Below are 23,217 nucleotides of genomic sequence, written 5' to 3'. Positions count from 1 at the left end.
ATTATGGCCCTCCTTTTAAACATTTCACTGTCATACCGTGGCAAAAGACTAATCATTCTAACTCTCTCACTCTTCTTTTGCTACCTCAAACAGTTCATTCAGGTCTTCTATCATTTCCATTTTGTCTCCTTTCAAATCATTCGTACCTGCCACAACAATCATTTCTTTCACCCTTTCCTTTTGCTCTCTAATAGACTCAGTTACATCCTTTATGGTCGCACCAGGTTGGTACGATTTTGTCAAATCCTCTACTATCACACCTCGTACTAACGAGTCTCCATACAGCACTCTATCCTTCATTTTGTTCATGTTCACACTCATACGTCTATTTTTCCTGTCATACTTTTTATTATTGGCTGGTTCATTCAGTCGACTTTTGCTCATACGCTCTAGCTGCTGTTTTTCCCTTTGTATCGCACCATTCAACAACGCGATCTCACTCATTGCGTCTATCTCGTCTTTTTTATTCTCAGTAAAACCATTAATACTATCATTCACACTCTCACAATTCTCTGGTACAACCTTGCCGTTTCTTGTCATATCTCTATTTTCTTCATTCTGAAGTTTGAAAAAAATGTGCTTTACATTATGGAAAATACTAAGAAAAGTGATCTGGAGCTTACTCCATCTTTACTACGAGTTGCCCATAAGGTTGATTATGCTTGCATCTGCCAAAACGTTTAGTTTCTATACATTCGGCACAAAACTCTTGTAGTTTCTATATATTCGGCATGAAACTCTTGTAGTTTCTATATTCGGCTATGAAATAATGTTGGATTCAATATCCACTTAATTTGTACCATCATGTGTTATATTTGCAGTGTTTTTTTCTTTATGTTTTATTGCATTTTAGCACATACTAGTAATGAATGTATCTCTCAGATATACTGTGACCTGCGCTGCAATTTTTACCGCCGCGAGCTACGCAAGGTTACATTTACCACGCAAAAAAACATGCAAGCCTTGTGGCATGAGCATACTGATGTCATTCCTCCTACACAGCCTCCTATGAATTATTAATACAGTAATCAATCGTGGATGAATTGTAATTTTTACCATTGATTATTAGATTTGATTAACGCGATTTTGATATATGCGGTAACATCGAGGGATTAATTAGCCGTGTTAATCGAGGGATACCTGTATTTTGTAAAGGTATGACCTATAACAACATCTCTTTTATCCTTGAAATCCCAAATCCCTTATAAGGTTACTGGTTGTTAAAGGTATTATAGAATAAACACCTAGTCAATGATATTACAAACTGTAATCAACCCTTGCATAACATTTGAATTTAACTGCATAAATCTCAAAATCAACTTAATTATATTAAGGAGATTTTTTTGTACATTGTATTTATAAAAGGGTCAGATCTTTGAAAATGTTCACATAGTCTGCAAGGAATGCTTGAACTGACTGGGACTTCTAATCAAATGCTAAATTTCTCTCCTTTTATTCTGTGCCCTGTAGTGGATGTTCACCTACACTTTGAATGAAAGGATATTGGATAGCAGTTTGGGACACATCTGATGACTATATGATGAGCACTATGATCTACTGTGGATCACAAGGATACATGAACACATGTTGCAGCTGAGACTTAACACAGTTAAATAAGGCCCTTCAGTTTTCATCAGGGAACCAAAGTTGAACAAAAAACAAAAAGTCAGTCCACTGAATAATTTTACGCTATTCAACTTTAGCAACATGAATGAAGAGTTGGGGCCAGTAGAACAATTACAGAAATTCATGTCAGCATAATTAGCGTCACTGAGACCAAGACAGAAACAGGTGACATAGTTCATGGAAAGGAGGGAGTACAGTAGATATAATATTAAAGAAAAATTAACATGAAAATAAATTTCTTGAATAGCATGCAATTTCAAGTAGTGATGTGGCCACATTTCAAACTGGGAAATTTGACACCTATTGTGTCAGTGGTCCTACAGAAGTTTCTAACAGGGGAAATGTGAAGGAATTTTTTGAGAACATTTTGAAGGTGCATCTGACAAAGCTAGTTCCTCTTGAATTTCTGAACAGCAGGGTAGAAAATAAATCCCTCGAACTATACCTTCACGTTTGTGAAGGTATAGTCCCAGACTCTGCTCTGAGTACAGGGTGAAGAGTGGTTTAAAAATTGTCTATAAGGGAGGTTACTAGGGATGTACACAGAGCTCAGTACTTAGTCCTCTGTTGATTAATTTATACATCAGTGATATAGGAAGTGATTTGATGAGAAATATTCAGTTGTTTTTAGGGGCCTGCAGGATGACTTAAATTAACTGCAAGTTTAGGCAGAGGTAAATCGCTGCCAGGTTAACATGGCTAAGTAAGGTGATGCACTTTGGGAAGAAGAGATCACAAGCTGTGTACTATATTGATTAAATTTAACTGCAGGAAACTGATGTGGCCAGGGATGTGGGTGTGATAATGAACAGGGAATTAAAATTTAGAGGGCAATATTGCACAGCCGGCCTGGTTGGCTGAGTGGTTAGCGTGTCCCCTCTCCAGCCTAGAGGCTGCAGGTTTGAATCCCGCCATGGGCATGGATGGTTGTGATTGTCCTACAAACTTTGTGGAAAGGGAATCTGCGACCCTACCACTTATTCTAGCAGAAGACATCATTGCCAAAACCACGTGAGGTACAGCAGTGACCATACGGCATCTACGGACGTCAAATGTGAAAAAAAAAAAGCCATATTGCAAAGGTAGCCAGAACAGCACATCAGATTGTGGTTGTTGAAGAATACACTGACAAGCAGCGATAGAGAGGTTATTGTTTCCCTATATAAGGCTTTAATAAGGCCACATCTAGGCTACTGTGCACAGATCTGGACTCCTGGATTCTGTGGGGGATGAAGTAGTGGAGAGGTTCCAGAGGTGAGTGACAATTATTGTGGCAGGTCTGTGGAATTGCTGCCTATGAGAATAGATTGACAGTCTGTAGGCTTTAAAAATTAGCTGATAGGTGAAAAAGAGAGGCATGAGAGAAGCAGCATTTAAGTTAAAGGGTTTTTATAAGAGTGACACTGAAGATTTTTTCAGTACATGGCAAGAAGGGAGAGAACAAGGTACCACCAGTGGAAATTTGTAAGAGTGTGGTCAGCAAGAATATTAGGACTATTTTTTGCTTGGAGGGTGGTGAATGGGTTGCCGGAGATGGTTGTAAGTGCTGTGTCAGTGAATGAGTTTAAGGGGAGGCGTGATAGGTGTTGTGTGAATAATGGCTCTTTCCACAATGAGTCATCTGACTCCACAGAGACACCTGTATAATAACAATAATAATGAAATGTTTTGTATTTGTGTATCAATTTTTCATTATAGTTGCATTTTGTATTACATAATATAGATAAATTGTTAAACTAGAATTTTATAACTACTTTTTTACTTGAACATCATCTTTTAGTAATAGATATGAATCTGCCTTCTGGAGATGAATTAGTAGTTACTGGAGATGTACGCTATTCTACATTTGTTAATGGATCTTCAAGATGGCGGTCAGGATATCTACATTTTTTTCGTGATGTTCAGAAAAAGTGCTGGTTCTGCAATGTTCATTATGAAACAAAAGATGTGATACCAGCATCAAAACATAAGGTAAAAATGAAACATTAAAAATATTTTTATTCTCTTTTGTTCATATAGTTATTTATTGTTGAAAATATAACACCTGTAAATTACAAAACTTTGAGTGCTTTGTCAGTGATAGTTCTCTTTTGTGAAAGTTTGTAGCTCATTTGGTATCAATAATGCCCTTTGGCTGGAAAGACCCCAGATTGAATTCATCGTAGTATGCAGAGTACCTTTGTATGGGTTTTTCAACAGAAGGTTAGTTGGCTGGTTTTATACAGAGGTGGCAGAGATTCCCCTCCTGAGAATGGATTTGTCATCCCACGAAACTGGTAAACCAGCTGTGTGCAGTGAATTATAAGACAATAATACATTGACCTCATATTGTGGCCTTAGTTGTTTTGCCCATAATTTCACACATCCTGTTTGTGAGAGATAGCTGTCCTCTTCTATCTAGTCCAGTATTTAAACTCATTCCTGTTCATCAGGGCAGAATATGTTAAGATATATGAGATATATGCTGAAATGATAGAAAATAATTCGAAGGGAGATATTCAATTGTTTTTTGCTGATGATGCAAAGTTGGGTATGGTATAGTTCGCCCACCAATTAGAGATCCTTCGACACTTCTACGCATCTCAGAAAAAGGAGAATCCATTCCGATAATAGGGTAATCAGTCCGTATAGTGGGATGAGTTGTTTATTATTACCGGTCGGAAAATTAACTTCTCTTTTATGATTATTGTAGTTAACTATGTTGCTTGTATAACAGTTGGAAAATTTTACTTATAAAGCACGTGATTTCGCGTGTTGGCGACCAATTCGGACGTCCTTCATTTCTTTCTCCCCTTCAGCATGAATCGACTATTCTTGGAAAGACGTGAAGCAGGGACCTAGAAACGGTGGGCGAACTATAACAGTTAATCAAGATGATGTAGAGAGCTTGCAGAATGATTTAAATAGGCTGACAGTATGGGAAAAACATAATGGATGTCAATTTAATGTGGAAAAGTGTCAAGTTATGCATTTTGGGATACATAGATTACAAGCTGTTTACCATATTGAGGGAACTGTACTCCAGGAAATTGATGAACCCAGGGATTTGGGAGTACTAATAGACAGAGTTGAAGTTTAGAAGGTATATTGCTCAAGTAGCCAGGGTAGCTCATAGAATTACTTGGTTATTGAAGAGCACACCAACAGGTAGAGATAATGGAGTTATCATTCTTCTTTATAAAGCCTTAATGCAACCACATCTGGATTACTGTGGTCATGTCTAGTCCCTTGGTTTTTTTGTGGATGAGGAAGTAGTGGAGAGGAGCCAGAGGTGAGTGACCAAGACAGTGAGTGGTGGAATGCTCTCTATGAGAATAGATTGGGGTTTGTGGATTTCAAAAAAAAAAAAAAAAAAAAAGGAAGGGGGAGGGGATACGATAGAAACATTTCAGTTACTTAATGGATTTTATAGGATTAATACAAAGGAAGGTGTGGAGAGTGATGCATGATTAGAATTGATTGTCAGTTAGTTCTGAGTTCTTTGTCTGTCAGTGTAGCCACTTATGCTGAAGTGGCTTGAAACATGAACTTCAGATTCATTCTCAGCTATATCAAACCAGAAAAGTTGGAAAGATAGCCACAAGCAAATCCACATCAGATTTGAATTTTTTCATATCAGATACATGGCATTTATTTGCTATAGGTCCTTCTGTCTGTTGTGCGAGAGTAATAAGAAAAAATAAAAAGGCAAGATGTTCTTTAAAAAAATTTTTCGAAAAAAAAATTTAGTTCTGAAAAATGTTGCTTATACCTAATACTTAAATTTCACAGCTCATTTAGCCACACAAAATTTTTTTATAAGTAATTATTTATTATTAATTACTGCATTAATCTGATACATTAATGTTTCATTTGAAATTTAACAAATTTCATTTCTTTTTATTGCTTAAGTCTAGGTCTAAAATGACTTGTTTATTTTATAATTTATTTGTTACATCATCTGATTTAATAGTAGTTTCAGAATCATTGATGCTACAGACAAATTGGAGATTTATCTCATCTCCCAGTTGATCCCTTCCATGTGGGTTACCTGTTTGTGGTGGGGGAAACATGGTTGACAGTACCGGTTCTTTCCATCTTTCATCTTTTTCTCTGTGTGTATGTGTGTGTGTATTTCATATATTCTTTTCCCTATTTCTCCTGAGTCATTTTTATTTCTGGACATGAAGACATGCAGTGTGACCTGTGGATATCTGGAAAAGGGGATTCTGGTAGTCTTGGTTTACTTTGACATGTGTTGTCTTGTATGGCCCAGCCAGGATCAGTTGACTGGTAGGCTTGCTTTCAAGAGTCAAAGTGCTACATTATCTCTTCCCATGGTCTGGGGAAGGGTTCAAGGCTTACTTCACTGTTGGTTTATGCACTTCCAAGCCCATTTATGGTTTGCCAGATAGTTGACATCCATGTGTGGTGGTGGGTGAAAATCTCTGGTGCCAAACCTAAAAATCCTCCATCCTCAAATTTTCTAAGTCCTTACAAAATCCCAACCAAGTACAGATATCATAGATATATCATTATAACAGAAATAAGAAACAATACATGATACATATATAAATATACTAGTGTTTCTTCATCAGCTATATAACAGGTGAAAAGCCAATTGGGAAAATGCCTTCTTTATTCAGAAAATTCAATTTTTTTTTAGAAATTATGTACTTTACAACCGTGTTATAAATAACTCTTTTAATATCCTGACATTTCGATCTTCATATTAAGATCATCATCTCGAGCATATACAAATATACAGGACAAGCTAGGTTACATTATATACAGTAAGCTAAAGAAACAATGAATCGATCACAAGTTATTCTACTGGCATGACCTCTAGTGAAAAAAAAAATATAAACTACATCAAGCTAAATTCTATTTATGATACCATGAATAAACATTTTTTTTTACAGATAGTTTTCTTTCAGTAATAGTGATGTCCTATTTTTAGCATTACAATTGTTATTTTTGATTTAGGATCCTGGATTTTCTACAGTCCTGTTTATAGTTGCTCTTAGAGAGGAAGGTTCTGTGGGTCGAATATTTTAGAAATTATGGACTTACAACCTAGCTTGTCCTGTATATTTGTATATGCTTCAGATGATGATATTAAAAGTTATTTATAACACGGTTCTAAAGTCCATAATTTCTAAAATGAATGCTGATCACCATGTAACACTAAAAGAAAGGATCAGAAAATTCAAGTTCAGAAGGATTGGTAGGATCTCCCAAAACAGTTAAAACTACATTTTGGTAATATTCTTGTTGAAGCATCAATTCATCAACATTTGGAAAAACTAATTCAATCAATATCAATTGGAATTTGAGGTGCTTAGTGCATTAAAGATCAAGAAATGACGTGGTTGAGGTGTATCCTGATAAAGGGATGGTCACCAAGTTCTGAGGAGGAATATCATCCATTCTTTGAAACATCCAAACTTCCAACTGGTAAAAGCAGGATATCTTAACTGTCCTTTTAGGCTCTCTAATTCACTAAGATGATTTAAATATCAAAGATATGGACATATTCAAACTGCCTTTCGTGACTAGCATCTGTGCCTAGTGTGGTGGTAAAGAACATGATGTAAATCTTGCTCTGCAAAGAAACCTAAATGTGTTAACTATAAAGGAAACCATCCGACCTACTCCTGTGCATTGAAAAGATGGAAAGATGAAAAGAAACGCAAGTGATAAAATCTGAACAAAATATCTCATATCAGCCTGAGAGAAAGCTAGCCACCACAACACCTCTCCTGAAATCTTGCTGAGAAGGTGACAGTTAAGAAAATATCATATTTGTCTGTTCCATCATCCCGTAATTTCGGCATATCTGAGTTTTATGAATGCGAGTGCAATTGTCACCAAACTTATTAGTTTCACTTCTAAAGCAACTTCTAAAATAATCCTGTTCAGTGACAATCTTCTCAAGAAAATTATGGCAAGGGCATCACGGAAAGATAAATTACCAGAACCTCAACGGAAATGCTTCGATACTTACAAATACTTAGATGCCTACTTAAATGTTGGTTGTTATTTATAATGAGTGTGTCACACTGTAAACAACACCAAAGGAAAATAAAGAATTTAATTTATTGAACTTATTAATATTTCACTGAACTTTCAACCACCATCTTCAGAGCACAATAATTACAAATGTGGTAGATATGTAGCACTTAAATAATTGTAGAAACAATTTAAATTGTAACTAAAATGCATTAACAATGTACCCTCTGGGGCAGAGGTCTTCAACGCATGGACCGCTGAGCTCTTTGCTGTGGCCTGCTGGCCATTTTGAAAAAATAACTACTTAACATTAAAATGCAATTAAATAACAAATAATTTCAATGAAGCCCGCAGGCCACTAAGTTATACTGCGGTATTTAGAATTGTAAGATGCTTTCCAGATTCACAAGGAACGCTGCATCTGATACTTTACATAAAATCCTATAAAAATAAATATTAAATAGACATGCTTATTCAGCCATCTACCAGCACAAAGTGGTGATAGCTGTAGTTCGTTCGAGCGTGCTGTCTAGTGCCTTCCAGATACATCTTGAAGATTCTCGATACTTTGTTATTTTCATATAATAATAATAATAATAATAATAATAATAATCGTATGATTATACACGGCCATGAGTCCCTTTTACGGGGAGGTACGGCACCATCTCAGTCCCCCCCCCAAATTTTATCCGGGCTCCAGAACCGGCATAGTTGACAAATCAGACCTATGGCTGGGTCAGCATTCCTGACTGTAATCCGTGTATGTTCACTGGACCGGTTTACCTGCTTGCGGGATGAAAAACCCCAGATAAACTGGTGGAAAAATCCCTGCTGTCCACTCCCAAGACTGGCTAACTTGGCTATGGCTGAGGAAGATCCTTAGCTCCTCGCATCATCGACGGGAATCGAACCTAGGACACTCCTTTCCCAGGCATATGGTTGTGAAGCGCATAGCCACTGGCTAACCGCACGGACATTTTCATATAAATACAAGAGGATCTCATCCACAGTCAGTCAGTCGTGAACAGTGTGATATTCGTGTATAAGCACACGCAGGTTCATCGTGTCAGCCATAGCCAATTGTGGTTTTATATTTCCAGACTTTTTTTCATTAGTGTGAGACATATTCAGTGGATAATAACCGTTACATGGCCATTTTGGATAATTTTTTGGGTTCACCTTCCATCACTATGGCATCTAAGAGTAAAAAGCGTAAATCAGGTGATTCTTGTCTGGTTTTTAATGAAAAGTGGACCAATTTGTACTTTTTTGTGCTGATCAACGATAATCCAGTGTGTTTAATTTATCGTGAGTCAGTGTCAGTATCAGAAGAATACAATATAAAACGACACTATGAGACAAAGCATGCGTCCAATTTTGATCATCTTCAAGGACTGCTTCGTGTGGACAAAGTAAACCATCTCCAAATTGATTTAAAATGCCAGTAGGGTATTTAAAAGGCAGAGGAAACTGTAACATCATTGTTTTTCTATTAATTTCTATTGTAAAACTCCAATCACTTCCTTAATAAACTTATTTAATTTCCTTCTAAGTGAAAAAAAAAATTATCTTACTTTAAAACTCCAATCAAGTTCTTATCTGCTTCGCTCCTTCTATGATTTTCCGTAGCCTATCCTAGAATTAGTGCAAAACTCTCAAACAAAGAGAATGCCTCAAGCTAGAGCCAATTTCTCCCCGATTGAAAATCTGCTATCAAATCCTTTTCAGAACTAAAAGAATTTATTTGTTTAGCTGTGCCATCTTAGTTCCTATACAAGATAGAATTTCTTGTCAGAGATATGATTCACAGATTATCATGATTTCCAAAACTATCAGAATTACTCACTCAAGCCCTTGCTAATTTACTCTTAACTACAGTCGTAACTGTTTCTTATCTTAAACTCCTGTGCTTCTTACATATACAGGTTCTATAATTAAAGCAGGTGGTGCATTGACTTCAATGATCAGACATGTATTTTGGTTTAAAAGACAAAGAAATTTATTCATACTAAATACGATACATGTTAAATAAAACTCAAACTAGTTGAAAAGTTCTCAGAATTAAATAACCTAAACTAACACATAAGATAAGGTTCACAATAGGTATTTCTCATCAGATGATATATAACAAAATTTCAACCTGCCCATATCCCAATTACTTAATACAAATAAGTAGATTTAGTCTCACTTCATCCTTAATTAACTTTTATACAATACATCAACCAAAAATTAACAATAATGCTTGAAACTTTACACTTCTAATACTAAAGATCCTTGTTAGAGAAATATGTATCAAAGTCCTGACTTCTGCCTTAACGAGTCCGATTTACTTATATACAATTGCTCACCCTGGCTTCAAGATATTATACAATAAGACAAACTCTATTTTACCAGCTTGAAGAATTCAATTAGACGATACTTCTCATTCTGTTCCTTTAGACTTTCTTCTGATCGCTTCCTTGTCCTTCGATTCTTTGTTCCTTGTCTTGGCCAGTTGATTATTCTTCGGACACGTGCTTCTTTCTAACCTTATGCTCAGGAACCCATCAGACGGAAATGTGCATTTGGAGCTGCTCGAAACCTTGGCGTTCCCTGTTCATCTTGTCGCATAAAACCCTACGCTTGGACAAGCCCACTACTTAGCCACATCGTCGCCTCTGAACGACACTTATTTGTTGCAGTCACTTCAAAGCAACTACCCACGGAAAACCGCAGGGTACAGCCAACACCCAAAACCTGAACAAGTTAAAAAAATAACCACCAAAAATAAGCTTCGAACTAGCATCGCTAAAACTTTTATAGGCTCCGCGTCTGTTCTCTCTATTACGTCATTGATTTTGCAGATGCCATCCAAATTTTGCACACCGCACCTTCTCTTCTCATTGCGTCTTTGCAAGGTTAGTTTACACGTGCCTTTGGTTCGTATCGCAATTTGCCCGCGGTCATGTTATTAATCGGATTACGATTATTTACGCTAAACCTTCTTGTTACAAAGTTGCCTTTACAATACCATATTTTCTTGTTGTTATTTAAGGACCATTTACAATCTTATATGTAAAATTTTTACATGAAAAGACTATTAATACTATATGTACAAAGATTCAACTATTATCTATTTACAAGTCATTTTTTTTTTCAAGAAGATGTTGCATCTCAGTTAAATCCCGAATGAAACACTGAAAGACAATTTAAGTGTTCATTCCAGATTTAACAGAAGAAAGCGAAGCGTGTGTCAAAGTGAGTTATGTAATAGCTGAAAAAATTGCTAAAAAATCAAAAGCCTTTTTGAATGGCGAGTTTGTGAAAGATGTCTCATTGCCACTGGGGATATTCTCTGCCCAAATAATAAGGAAGTGTTTAAAAAACCGAGTTTGTCTGGGGTAACTGTAGCACGACATGTCAAAAAACTTGACAATGACATTGAAGGAACTTTAAAAAAAACAGTCGTCCGAATTTACATCATATTTGCTTGCTTTACACGAGAGCACAAATGTGAAGGATACAGCACAACTGGCTATCTTTGTCCGTGGCATGGATCAATAATTCAATGTGACAGAAGAACTGCTAGCACTTGTACCTATGAAGGGAATGACGAAAGGCACTGATATTCTTCAAGCCGCCAAGAAAATGTTCCAGCGTATCGAACTCAGCTTAACCAACCTTGAGAGTCTGGTAACTGATGGTGCCCCTGCTATGGTGGGAAAGAACGAAGGATTTATTGTGCTGCTATGGAAGGAACCGGAACTAGAAGGAAAAGATTTTGTACATTACCACTGTTTAATCCATCAGGGGAATTTGTGCACGAAAACTATTGGATCTGAGAATGTCATGAAAGTTATTTTGACTGTCGTCAACATTTTTAGGGCAAGAGGATTGAATCATCGTCAATTCCAAGAGTTTTTGTCCCAGTAGTGCAAAGCGGATCATGGTGATATGGTTTATTATAGTGATGTGCGTTGGTTGAGCAGAGGGAAGGTTCTTAAAAGAGTCTTTGACTTAAGGAGCGAAATACAGCAGTTCATGCAAACCCGAAGGGGAAGCCGATTGTGGAATTTAACGATCCAAAGTGGATGACAGACTTTGCCTTTGTGATCGACATCTCGTTGCATACGAATGATCTAAATACGTGGCTACAATCCAAAGATCAACCGGTGCACACTCGGTTTGATCACATCAAAGCTTTTGTGGCCAAGCTCAAACTTTGGGAGGCACAACTCTGCAAAAAAAGACAACTCATTTTCAACTTCTTGCTGAGTCCAACTGTTTGTTTCTTGATGAATAGGCTACAAAATTAGCCATGTTGCAAAGTATGTTGGAAGAGAGATTTAGTGATTTTCTTTAGATTTATTTTCGATGCCATTCAGTATCAATGCTGTTGATATGCCAGGCTCAATACAAATGGAGCTGCTTGAAATCCAAAACAACTCTTCTTTGAGAGAAAAATTATTCAATATGCTCTTGCCTACATTTTACAAAGACTACATTTCTGAGGATGCATTCCCTAATCTTCATTGCTTCGAAGATGAAGACGTGCCCTTTGTTAGGAAGCACTTATGTGAGCGGTTCTTCTCTAGAATGAAGCATGTGAAGTCCAAGACAAGAACTCAGATTACGGACCAACATCTCGAGAGTACTCTTCACACAGCAACTTCCAACATTGATGCCAAAATCGACAAGCTGGTTAAGGTTGCCCATTGATTTTACAATATCAATGGGCAACCAAGTTGCCCATTGATATTGTAAAAAAACGAGTGTTTTATTTATTAAATTATCTTTTTTCAAGTAGTGATTGTATTTACTTATCATCATGAACCCGACTCCTACCTATGCTCTTAAAGCTAAGTTTGTTTATTTTTATAGGATTTTATGTAAAGTATCAAATGCAATAGCGTTTCTTGCGAATCTGGAAAGCATCTTACAATTCTAAATACTGCAGTATAGCTTAGTGGCCTGCGGGCTTCATTGAAATTTTTAATGCAGCCTGCATTAAAAATGTACTGTCTGAAAGGTTGAAGACCTCATGCTTTAGGGCAGTGGTGTTCAAACTTTTTTACTACGTGAGCTACTTTTCTATAAAAAGTTATTCGGTGATCTACTCTCTTATATAGATCACGTTTCCCCAATCTGATATCTGATTACGCATATAAACAACTAAAAACTTTATTTGTGTATTTAAAAATTTATTTATCACTTTTAATTAATTATTTTAATACAAAAAAAATATATTGGAAAAAAATATTTATTTCTCTATTTTGGAAAACCAAATTTAGAAAAAACAACACATTGATTACGAACTCGCAAGTTACAGGAAATGCTGGTTGATTTAAAAAAAAAAAAAAAAAAAAAAGTTAATGTGAAATTTGGTATTGTTTGGACCTCGCAATATTTTCATAGTGAAGTTGATATGAAGAAGTGGCCAATCGCAGACAGTCATCCAAATGATCGTTTGTAATTTGATTTTTTATGACGGTCATATTTGAAAAAGCGGATTCTGACAAGTATGTCGATCCAAAACACGACAGAATTTTTCGCGCAGTATCAGTTAATATTGGGAATTTTTCATGTGCATACATCCAAATGACCTCATTGTTTATTGATTTTAAATGTAAACTATTCTGAATGTTTATTATCTCAAGTTCTACTTCAGCTTGGTTTATATCAAACAGCCCCACTAATTTTATTTGAAATTTCTGTGATGTTCTGTGAAGTTTTCTTGAAATGGATTATTGATAAAAGATACAGTCATTTCAGTTTTATTAAAATCTTTAAATCTTGAATTTATTTCTTCCTCAACTAATTCTATTTCACGAATAAATTCTTTTAAATCATTGCGAAGCATTTCTTCATTTTGTTAAAAAAAATGTTAATAAATATGGGAGATGTCTAAATTCGTGGTCATTTATATTTTCTTTAATAAAAGTAAGTATTGTTGGAAAGTTTTTATTCAACTTAACATGTCAATTAAATTTTTATCCCTACCTTATAACTCTAAATTTAAATTGCTTAATTTCGTACAGAAATCTATTAAAAATGATAAGTGTGACAACCCTCTTTTATCACACAATTGTGGATAAATATCTCCTTTTTCATAAAGAAAAATTTTTATATTGTTAATTAATACAAGAAATCTTTCTAAAAATGGACTCAGCAGAAGTCCATTTTTAGAAGCCAGCGAACATTATTGTACAACAGAAGTTCCCTATCATCATCTGCCTGTAATTTAAATAACCGCCGTTGCAGGGTTTTTCCTCGAACAGAATTTACAATTTTAAATGTAATATCCAAAACATTTTTTGTGTTTAATCTTTTACTACACAGTACTTGGTGAATAATACAGTAGTACATTAAAAAATCTGGATATTTGTCATCGTTTTTACATAATGAATGAAGCCTGATTTATTACCTATCATTGCAGAGCACCATCAGTAGTAATAGACACAAGTTTAAAAAGCGGAAGTTTGTGTTGTTTCACAAATTCATCAAATGCCGAAAAAATGTCTTCTCCCCTAGTCCTTCCCAATAATGTTATAATTTTCAAAAGTTCTTCTTTACTTGAATAATCTTGAAACACCATGCAAATAAATACCATTAACTGAGCAATATCAGTGAAGTCGTTTGATTCATCAAATTGCAATGAAAATGCAACACACTGGTGAATGTCTGACATTAACCTGGCCTGGAAACTTTTCTCCGACAATTGGAACTCTTCCTTTCGGCAATTTGAAACCTTGTGTGCGGTTTAGAAGTAGTCTCTCTCTAGCGACGTCTCGAACCAAGAAGCTCCTTTCTGGAAGCGGGAAACTCCTCTCTCAAGCAACATGGATCCAGGCAGTCTCTCTGACGGCGACTCTGGACCAGGTGGCCTCCTCTCTGACAGCAATTCTGGAACTGGGACCCTTTCTGCTTGCTTCAGGCCCTTTTTATTAGGCCTCCTCTGAGACCTCTCATGAAGTTTGGCAACCCCCAAAGAATTGGTATGAGTCTTCTTAAGTTTCAAGTTCGGCATGCCTTTTGTTCTCCTCCACTTTCTTTTGATTATAAGTTGCCGGCCATCGAAAATTTGTTTGAACTCTTTCTGACTGACTCTGAGATGTTTACACTTATAGTCTGCAAGCCTTTCTCATACAAGTTTCAATAACAATCTTTCTAATACCACCATGTACAGCTTCGGCGACAAAAACATTGCCTTTGTTTTTAACACTCTAACATATTCTTATTAAAGCAGTATATACAGTTAGCTTCAAAAGAGTTATTTATAAAAAATCTAATACAAACTATACCAAGACAAACAAAGTTTATTTTTTTATAATATTCACATGGGACTTAACCTAAGTAAAAAATCAATGTAATGTGCTTTGGAATATTTAATATTTAAGCTACAATCGAATTTTTACACTTTGCTTATAATCGTATTCACTCGGCTCGCTGTTTGACTTCCACTGATCCAAATTAATTCATTTACCCGCACTTAAAAGAAAATGACTGATTTGACAATTTTAACGAAAAATAAATAAACAATAGTAATACACTTAAAGCGAATTAAAAATAATACAAAATAATGATAAATAAAATGTTATGTTTTTAGTTTTAATTAAACAATAGCAATACACTTAAAGCGAATTAAAAATAATACAAAATAATGATAAATAAAATATTATGTTTTTAGTTTTAATTAAATTTGTAAGTAAGGAGGATACGCAAGAGATCGACCAAAAATCGCTCCACGATTGACCGGTCGATTGTGATCGACGGGTTGAACACCCCTGCTCTAGGGGCTCGATAAACCGAAGGCTAGCTCAGAAAATTCACTGTAAATGTAGACTTACAGTGAAGTCTCCCAAATCATTGACAAATTATTTAGCCATATTTGTTGAGGTTGTGAGGGTGCTTTGTAGCTGATTCTAAAAATAGTCTTCTCATACTATGTAATTTCTATGCAAAGATGACTGCTTTCATGTAATTTCATGTTAAGGAACATCCAGATCATGGTCCATTAGTTCGGACTTGCTATATAAATGACTACTGCAGACATAGTTTTTATGTTCGAGGTGAATGCTAACAAATCCACCAATCTGTCCAACGTCGGCTAAGTATCACCTCATTGAATGGTATACATTCCAAAATGTACAAGATGATGAAGTTGAACCTCAGATGAATGAACAAAAACTTGAAAGTGGTAAGTACACAGATTATGTTTGCAGAGAACTTTAGTTATCTTTTGTGATGTACTTTGAATATAAGGGATAGGAATAATTTTGTCATGATCTTTATTGTTAAGTTGTCAGAGGGAAAACATGTCATCTGTTCGTTCTAAGGATACCCAGACAGATATTATGATCTTTATAAAGCCAATCAAGATTTCCTCAATACCAACACTGACAAAAGACAAACTTCTGTACTTGGTTCACCCAGGAGTATAACCAGATTCCTAGTTCCTCCATTCTCACCTATTTTGGCCAGATTGCTTGTACCATAGTTGTTGAAAGTTTTTCTACTTGGTTATACTATAAATTAAAAATTATATATTTGATTTAATCCTTCATCCAAGTGTAAGCAAGCAGAGTTTGTGCCTGAAGTATTTTCAGGACAGGGGCAACTCATGGTAAAGGTGGTATTGACCACATCTCTTGCCTTAGTTTCAGACTCGTCTCGGTAGTGACCCTTTCCATAATGCATAGCATTATACATGTCTGCAAGGAGATGTGCTTTGCATTATGGGATACTAAGGCAAGTAATGTGATGTCATATACCACCTTTACCACGAGTTGTCCCTGACCTGAAAATACTTCAGGCACAAACTTTGTTTGCTTACTCTTGGATAAAGGATTAAACCAAATATATAATTTCTTGGTATCTTTAATTTTTGCTTGTACCATGGATAGCTAATGAAGAGACAAAAGATGTAATACATCTGCAAGCCGAGAAAATCTGGTCTTACTGAAAGTTTCTACTAGTTACAGGATCCTATGGGACAACACAAAGATTCTTCACACAAGTTTTCTTTAAAATTTGTGAGATTCTTCAAAAAATGTTCTGAAGATGTTTGGAATCGACCCACTCTCAGTCAGAATGATGGATAAAAATTTCTAAATTTTTATCTGATGTAAAAAATTGGATTAATAGCGATATGTTAAAACTAAGTATGTGGTTTAGGAACAACGGATTTAACATTAATAACGACAAAATGAGATATATGTACTTTACATTAACAGACAAATTAGATCACAGTATAACTATAAAATGGCATGAAAGGAAATGGAGTGATACTCTAAAATTGTAAATGTAGCTTAATCAAAAAAACAAAAACCGTCAATCATTTGGGCCTCCATATTGATAGCAATTTGAAGTGGAACTCCCACACCACTTTCTTAACAAATAAGTTTAGGTTCATAATTAACAGAATATATTATGTTAAAAAAATTTGTAAATGCAGCATTCTTAAGATATTTATACTATTCCTGGGTAAATTCCTCACTGCAGTATGGCTTACCTGTTGGGGCGGAGACTATTATCATCTGCTTCCATTAATAAGAATAGAAAACAGAATAATTAGAGCCATACCTACTACCGACTTTGCACACTCAACCAATGATCTGTACATCGTTCATAATATTCTACCATTTCAGAAACTATATCTCTATGGTTGTCTGTTATATGTAAAAAGAAACACTGAAAGTTACTTGGTATATTATGTACACTATGGATTGCGCTGCGATCGAAACACGCTGGAGATACCTAAGGCTAACAAAGAAATTTTTCATAAATCTTTCGAGTACATTGCAACGAGTAGCTATAATAAACTTCCGAATGAAATTAAATCTATAACCTCAGAATATGTATTCAGAAAAAGATTGAGAAACTACAATGTTGACAATTACTTTAAACGTATCATATAAGAGATCATTATAACTCGTGTATCTTAACCAATTAAGATATTGATTTACAAATTGGTTCATTCATTTAGGTATTAAAATATTAACATGTACGTTATTATAACTGGTAAGGGAGCCCTCTTAGATGTGGTCCCTGGGTGTCTGTTTTGAGCTAATTACTTTTCTAGTTATTTCCCTTGGTTATACATATTTGCATTAACTAACTTACATTACTCTAAACCAGTTACTTATCGTAACTATGAAACCATTCGAAATATATTATATTCTACTTGCATATATGAGAACTTTTTATTAACCATAATAAAATGATAGCCAAAATCAGTGTTAGTACCAACAGAATATGATAGTAATACTTGAATTTTATTTTGTAATATTGTACTGAGCATTGAATTGTATTGTGAAATATTGTCATAATTATGTAAGTTGAATAGTATAAAATGTATAATTTGTATATGTGATGTGAATAAACTGTTAAACTATTTAAAAAAAAAAAAAAAACTGTTAAATTCTTGGAAATAGCAACTGAACTCTTACCATTCATTCTATGTTCAAGTTATAATATATATTTGCAGTGTGTATACAGTTTTTTGGGTTATTGTATGTGTGGTTGCATATATGTTTATTTTGATATATATTTCATTACTTATGTATTTAAATCCCATCTCTTTCTTTTACGCACACACACTGCATGAAAAGAAGTCAGTGAACACTACAGTGTGAGGAACAAACAGTCATGGTGGCCACCTTAATAAGACCTCCTTTCATTGTGGTGACTGCGGGGCATACTTTCCACAAGTGTACGATAGTGATCAATGGAAATTTTGGACCATTCTTCCTGTAGGCATGTAATGAGGTCCTGGGCTATTGTGAGGTGGACTTCCCTTGACCTCACCTGATGCTCCATTTCATCCCACAGATGTTCAGCAGGGCTGAGATCAGGGCTCTGTGGAGGCCAGTTAAGTGTGGTGACATTATCTCCACAAACCATGCAGGCAGTTACAGCAACAGCAGGCTTATGAGATGGTGTATATTGTCTTGCTGAAAGAGACAGTAGTCAGTTTCGTAGAAATACTACAAAGTAGGAAGGCATTGCATTGTCAAAATGCTCAGATACCTGTCGGAGTTCAATGTTAGTGGCACCATAGAGGTCCAAGGCCAAACGAAGAAAAACGGGACCTTACCATCGCACTGCCACCTTCAAATTTCATAGTTGGGGTTATGCACTCTGGTAAGAGACGTTCACTGGGCATTTGCCTCACCCCACACCTGTCCATCTGTTCAGTAGTGGGTGTAACATGATTTGTTGCTTCATAACACAGCTTTCCAACTTTTCTACTTCTTTTAGCGGTGTTTCTTCTATTGTTAATTGTTTATTTTGCTTTGCATTTATTTTCATCAACATTGTTTTATTTTTATTTATCCTAAGACCAACTTTTTTTGGCTGTTTCTATAAGTGTTGTTTTTTGTTCTATATGTTGGTGCTTCTGTGAAAGTAAGCAGATATCATCTGCAAAATCTAGATTGTAAATAATTTATTGAACTAGTAATATTTTGCTGTATTTCCAGCCATCATCCTCAGCACAAAATAATAAATTTGGTACACACAGCACACTAACCAGATATACGAGGGTAGTCTGAAAAGTTTGTGGCCCAACAATGAAAAAACTAATTTATAATTTCAAAATTATTTTTATTTTTCAACATAATCTCCCTTAAGACTAATACATTTATTCCAGCGATGGTGCATCACCATTATCCCGTCATTGGAGTTTCAGTAAGATCTTCAAAATACCCTTCTACAGCCGAAATTACCTCTTGATTCGAAGAAAAACGCTGACCAGCAAGGAAGAGTTTTATTTTTGGGAAGAGATAGAAGTCAGAGGGAGCCAAATCTGGGGAATAGGATAAATGTTCCAACAAATCATAGTGCAAATCCCTTAATTTTCCCATTGCCAAAACACTTTTGTGGGCAGGTGCATTGACCTGATGAAAGATGATTTTTTTTTCTTCTGCAAACCGGTCTTTTATCTTGCAAATTTTTGTCTAGTCTGGTTAAAAGATCAGAATAATATTCCCCGGTTATTGTTTTACCCTTCTCAAGATAAATAATAAACAAAATGCCTTTAGCATCCCAAAGCACCGATGCCATGACCTTTCCTGCTGATAGCACCGATTTCATCTTCTTTGGCACTGAACAACCGGCTTCGGTCCACTGTTTTTACTGCTGTTTGGATTTTGGCGTATAATGGTGAATCCAAGTCTCATCCATAGTAATAAATCGATGCACAAAATCAGTTTTATTTTTGTTAAAACACTCCAAGCACTGTTCAGAGATTTTCGTGCAGGTGCATTTCTGATCTTCTGTGAGCAAGCGCAGCACCCATCTTGCACAAAGCTTTTTCATTTGCAATTCTGCATGCAAGATATATCCTACACGTTCTTTTGAAGTGCTTATAGTCTCAGCAATTTCATGCACTTTGACTCGCCGGTCATCCAATACTATATTTATGCACCTGATCAATAATTTCTGGGACGTCACACTTTTTGGATGCCTTTCAAATGGATCATCTTCAAGGCTGGTACGGCCATGTTTAAACTCGACAGTCCATTTCTTAATTGTCGAAAACAAAGGAGAAGAGTGTCTATAAACATTTATGAACTTCAAATGAATTTCTTTTGGCATTAAACCTTCTTTTACAAAGAATTTTATAACCACACAATACTGAATTTTATCTATTTCAAGGATGCAGACAACACTTTTGCTTCAGACAGCTGTATAAAACAAACTACTTGATAGAATGACTTGCAATTTCACATGGATGCTAGAAACTTGCTCGATTTTCATTCAGAACATTTAAGTGAGAATGATCTCCTTTAACTAGAAGAACAGCATGCATATGAAGATTAGGAGTGCGAACAAGAGAATATTACGACTAAGAAGCTAAATGCAAAAAGAATTTGAGCTACTTAAGTATAAAGAGCTAATAAGCTTCATTTCGGCAATGAAAATATTACTTAAATTAAGGGGATATTAAATCCAACATAGTTTTAAAACCGAATAAGAAACTCAAAGATTGGAATTAGAGAGTTTCTTGCCGAATATAGTAAACTATAAAGTATCGGCGACACTAGCGTTAGCCAATGCAAGTGATCCTAGTACGTAGTACAATACTGGGGCAACTCGTTGCAAAGGTGGGGGAAAGTTCAGATCGCTATTCTTAGGTATTTTCCATAATGTAAAAACACATTTCCTAGGAAATGTATGCTGTTATTACATTATGGAGGGAGGTCACTACCCAGACCGGTTTCAGCCTTTTTTGAGGCTTCATCAGTGAGTAGCTAGACCTAATACCAAAGTGTATAGCGAAAAGAACTTATGTACTCTGCGAACGAGTTTTCCAAAAAAGGTGCAACCATTAAGTTACTTAAGTATAAAGAGCTAATAAGCTTCATTTCGGCAATGAAAACATTACTTAAATTAAGGAGATATTAAATCCCACATAGTTTTAAAACCGAATAAGAAACTCAAAGATCAGAATCGGAGAGTTTTTCGCTATACACTTTGGTATTAGGTCTAGCTACTCACTGATGAAGCCTCAAAAAAGGCTGAAACTGGTCTGGGTAGTGACCCCCCTCCATAATGTAATAACAGCATACATTTCCTAGGAAATGTGTTTTTACATTATGGAAAATACCTAAAAATAGCGATCTGAACTTTCCCCCACCTTTGCAATGAGTTGCCCCGGTATTGTACTACGTACTAGGATCACTTGCATTGGCTAATGCTAGTGTTGCGGATACTTTATAGTTTACTATATTCGGCAAGAAACTCTCTGATTCCAATCTTTGAGTTTCTTATTCGGTTTTAAAACTATGTGGGATTTAATATCCCCTTAATTTAAGTAATAGAATTTGAGCTATTTTTCAATCATGTTGTAATAGATTTCACGGTATGATATGAACACAGATGGATAAGAAAATAACTATTTATTAACTTAAAAGCTAATATTTCGCTGGTATTATATCCACCATCTTCAGAGCACACAACACAAAGTTTGTTACAAATGCAAGACAACCACAATCCGGTGTAACAGTGAGGCTAGTATAAGTATAGTTTGCCCACTGATTAGAGGTTCCTCGACACTTCTGCGCATGTCAGAAAAGGAGATTACCGATAATAGGGTAATCAATCTGTCTTCTGGGATGTGTTTGTTTATTATTACATTACAGGTCGGAAAATTTAGGTTTTCTTTTACGAACATTGTAGTTTTTAAAGTGTAACTATTTTGCTTGTTTAACAGTTGGAAAAATGTACGTAGAGTATTAACAAAATTAAAAAAGGTATAGCATAAAACAAAAATTTAACTAAGTTTATTTTTAAGAAAGTTTTCTATAAAATAAAAATAATTATAATGAAAAACAGAAATTTTTTCAAGTGAACTTAGATATTCTAAACTTACAGTTGAGAGAGCTGAGACACTTTAATATCCTAAACCGATTAATTATTTATGACTTGTTGTGACGCTTTTAACAAACCCATGCAAAAAAAGGTTGGAAAAAAATACCATTATCAAATCCTTTTAATCTTCATAGTCGTCCGAATCGCCATCACTTTCACTTAAACTGATCACTAAAGGTTCACATAATTCTTCGATAATTCCATCACTGTCCCAATACATATTTTCCAATGAGGTGACATGATATTTTCCCCAGTTTTGAACTGTAATACTTTGTCGCCTGTTCTGAAAGCGTAAAAAGTTTCGACATGTCAATATCTCCAGTTACGTTGCGATGGTGAATGAAACTTTTGACTTCTGCCCAAACATACTCAATATCATTAATATCGCAATGATATGGTGGCCTCAAAGCTAGAAATCCATGCTCTTTGATCATCGTGCCGAATTTAAATAGTTTAGTTGTGGACAAGTTTCTTTTGACCAAATTAAGCAATTCAATTTTTCGCACATCTGGGTAATGTTATTTGCAGAGAGCCAATCCATAAGAACTTGCTTCTTATTAGACCAATTTGGAACTTTGTTTAATCGAATAGAGTGATATGAAGCGTTGTCAATTATAACAACATTTTTAGGAACGTTTGGAATCGGTTTTTCTTCTGCCCACTTTTCGAAGATTGTAGAATTCATTTGCCTATGGTAATTGGCTTTGTATAATAAGTTTGAATTCGGTAAAAAAACCCATTTCTCCACCCGCACACAAAATTATTATGCGCCGCGAGGCATTTCCGGTTTGTAGCACTCCACATTCTTCTTTAGACTGCCAACATTTTTCATAAGTTAAATTACTATCAATCCAAGTTTCAAAGTTTCATCTACATACACAATCGATCTTTTCTCCTCCCTGAAATCTTATTGCTCTCAAATACTGCTTTCTAGATAAAATAATGTCACTTCGCTCCATGATAAGTTTCCTTTTATTCTGGGACTTTTTAAAACAAAATCTGATTTCATGAAGTATTTTCCTTAAAGTTTCTCTTTTCCAGGAAAATTAATTTTTTCTTTAAGCACAGGAATCAATTTCGGTTGGCACTCTTTTCTCGTCCATGTAAAATTCGTGAATAGTTCTTCTTATAACATCTACATCAAAATCATTCAAAGCTACGGTTTCAATGGTTTTCTTTACTCTGGCGCTTTTTTTCAGGAAATTTAAATTTTGGCTTACCTTCACCTTTTGATTCCCTACGAATTCT

General features: G+C 35.3%; 1 protein-coding gene across 1 annotated transcript in view; it reads left to right on the top strand.

Annotated features, from left to right (window-relative positions):
• LOC150109709 (uncharacterized) overlaps window positions 1-23,217 on the top strand; it is a 288,439-nt gene that overhangs the window by 10,164 nt on the left and 255,058 nt on the right. Inside the window, exon 2 of the mRNA XM_090403014.1 lies at window positions 3,407-3,597. Coding sequence (XP_090259140.1) covers window positions 3,415-3,597 — 183 coding nt within the window. The 5' untranslated portion in view covers window positions 3,407-3,414. The remainder of the gene's footprint in view (window positions 1-3,406; window positions 3,598-23,217) is intronic.

The sequence above is a fragment of the Typopeltis vanoorti genome, chromosome 2 (assembly GCF_054136105.1).
Source record: "Typopeltis vanoorti isolate ZY-2024b chromosome 2, IOZ_Tvanoo_1.0, whole genome shotgun sequence".
Taxonomy (NCBI): domain Eukaryota; kingdom Metazoa; phylum Arthropoda; class Arachnida; order Uropygi; family Thelyphonidae; genus Typopeltis; species Typopeltis vanoorti.
The sequence above is the reverse complement of the archived record's forward strand: the minus strand, read 5'-3'. Positions and strand labels throughout refer to the sequence as shown.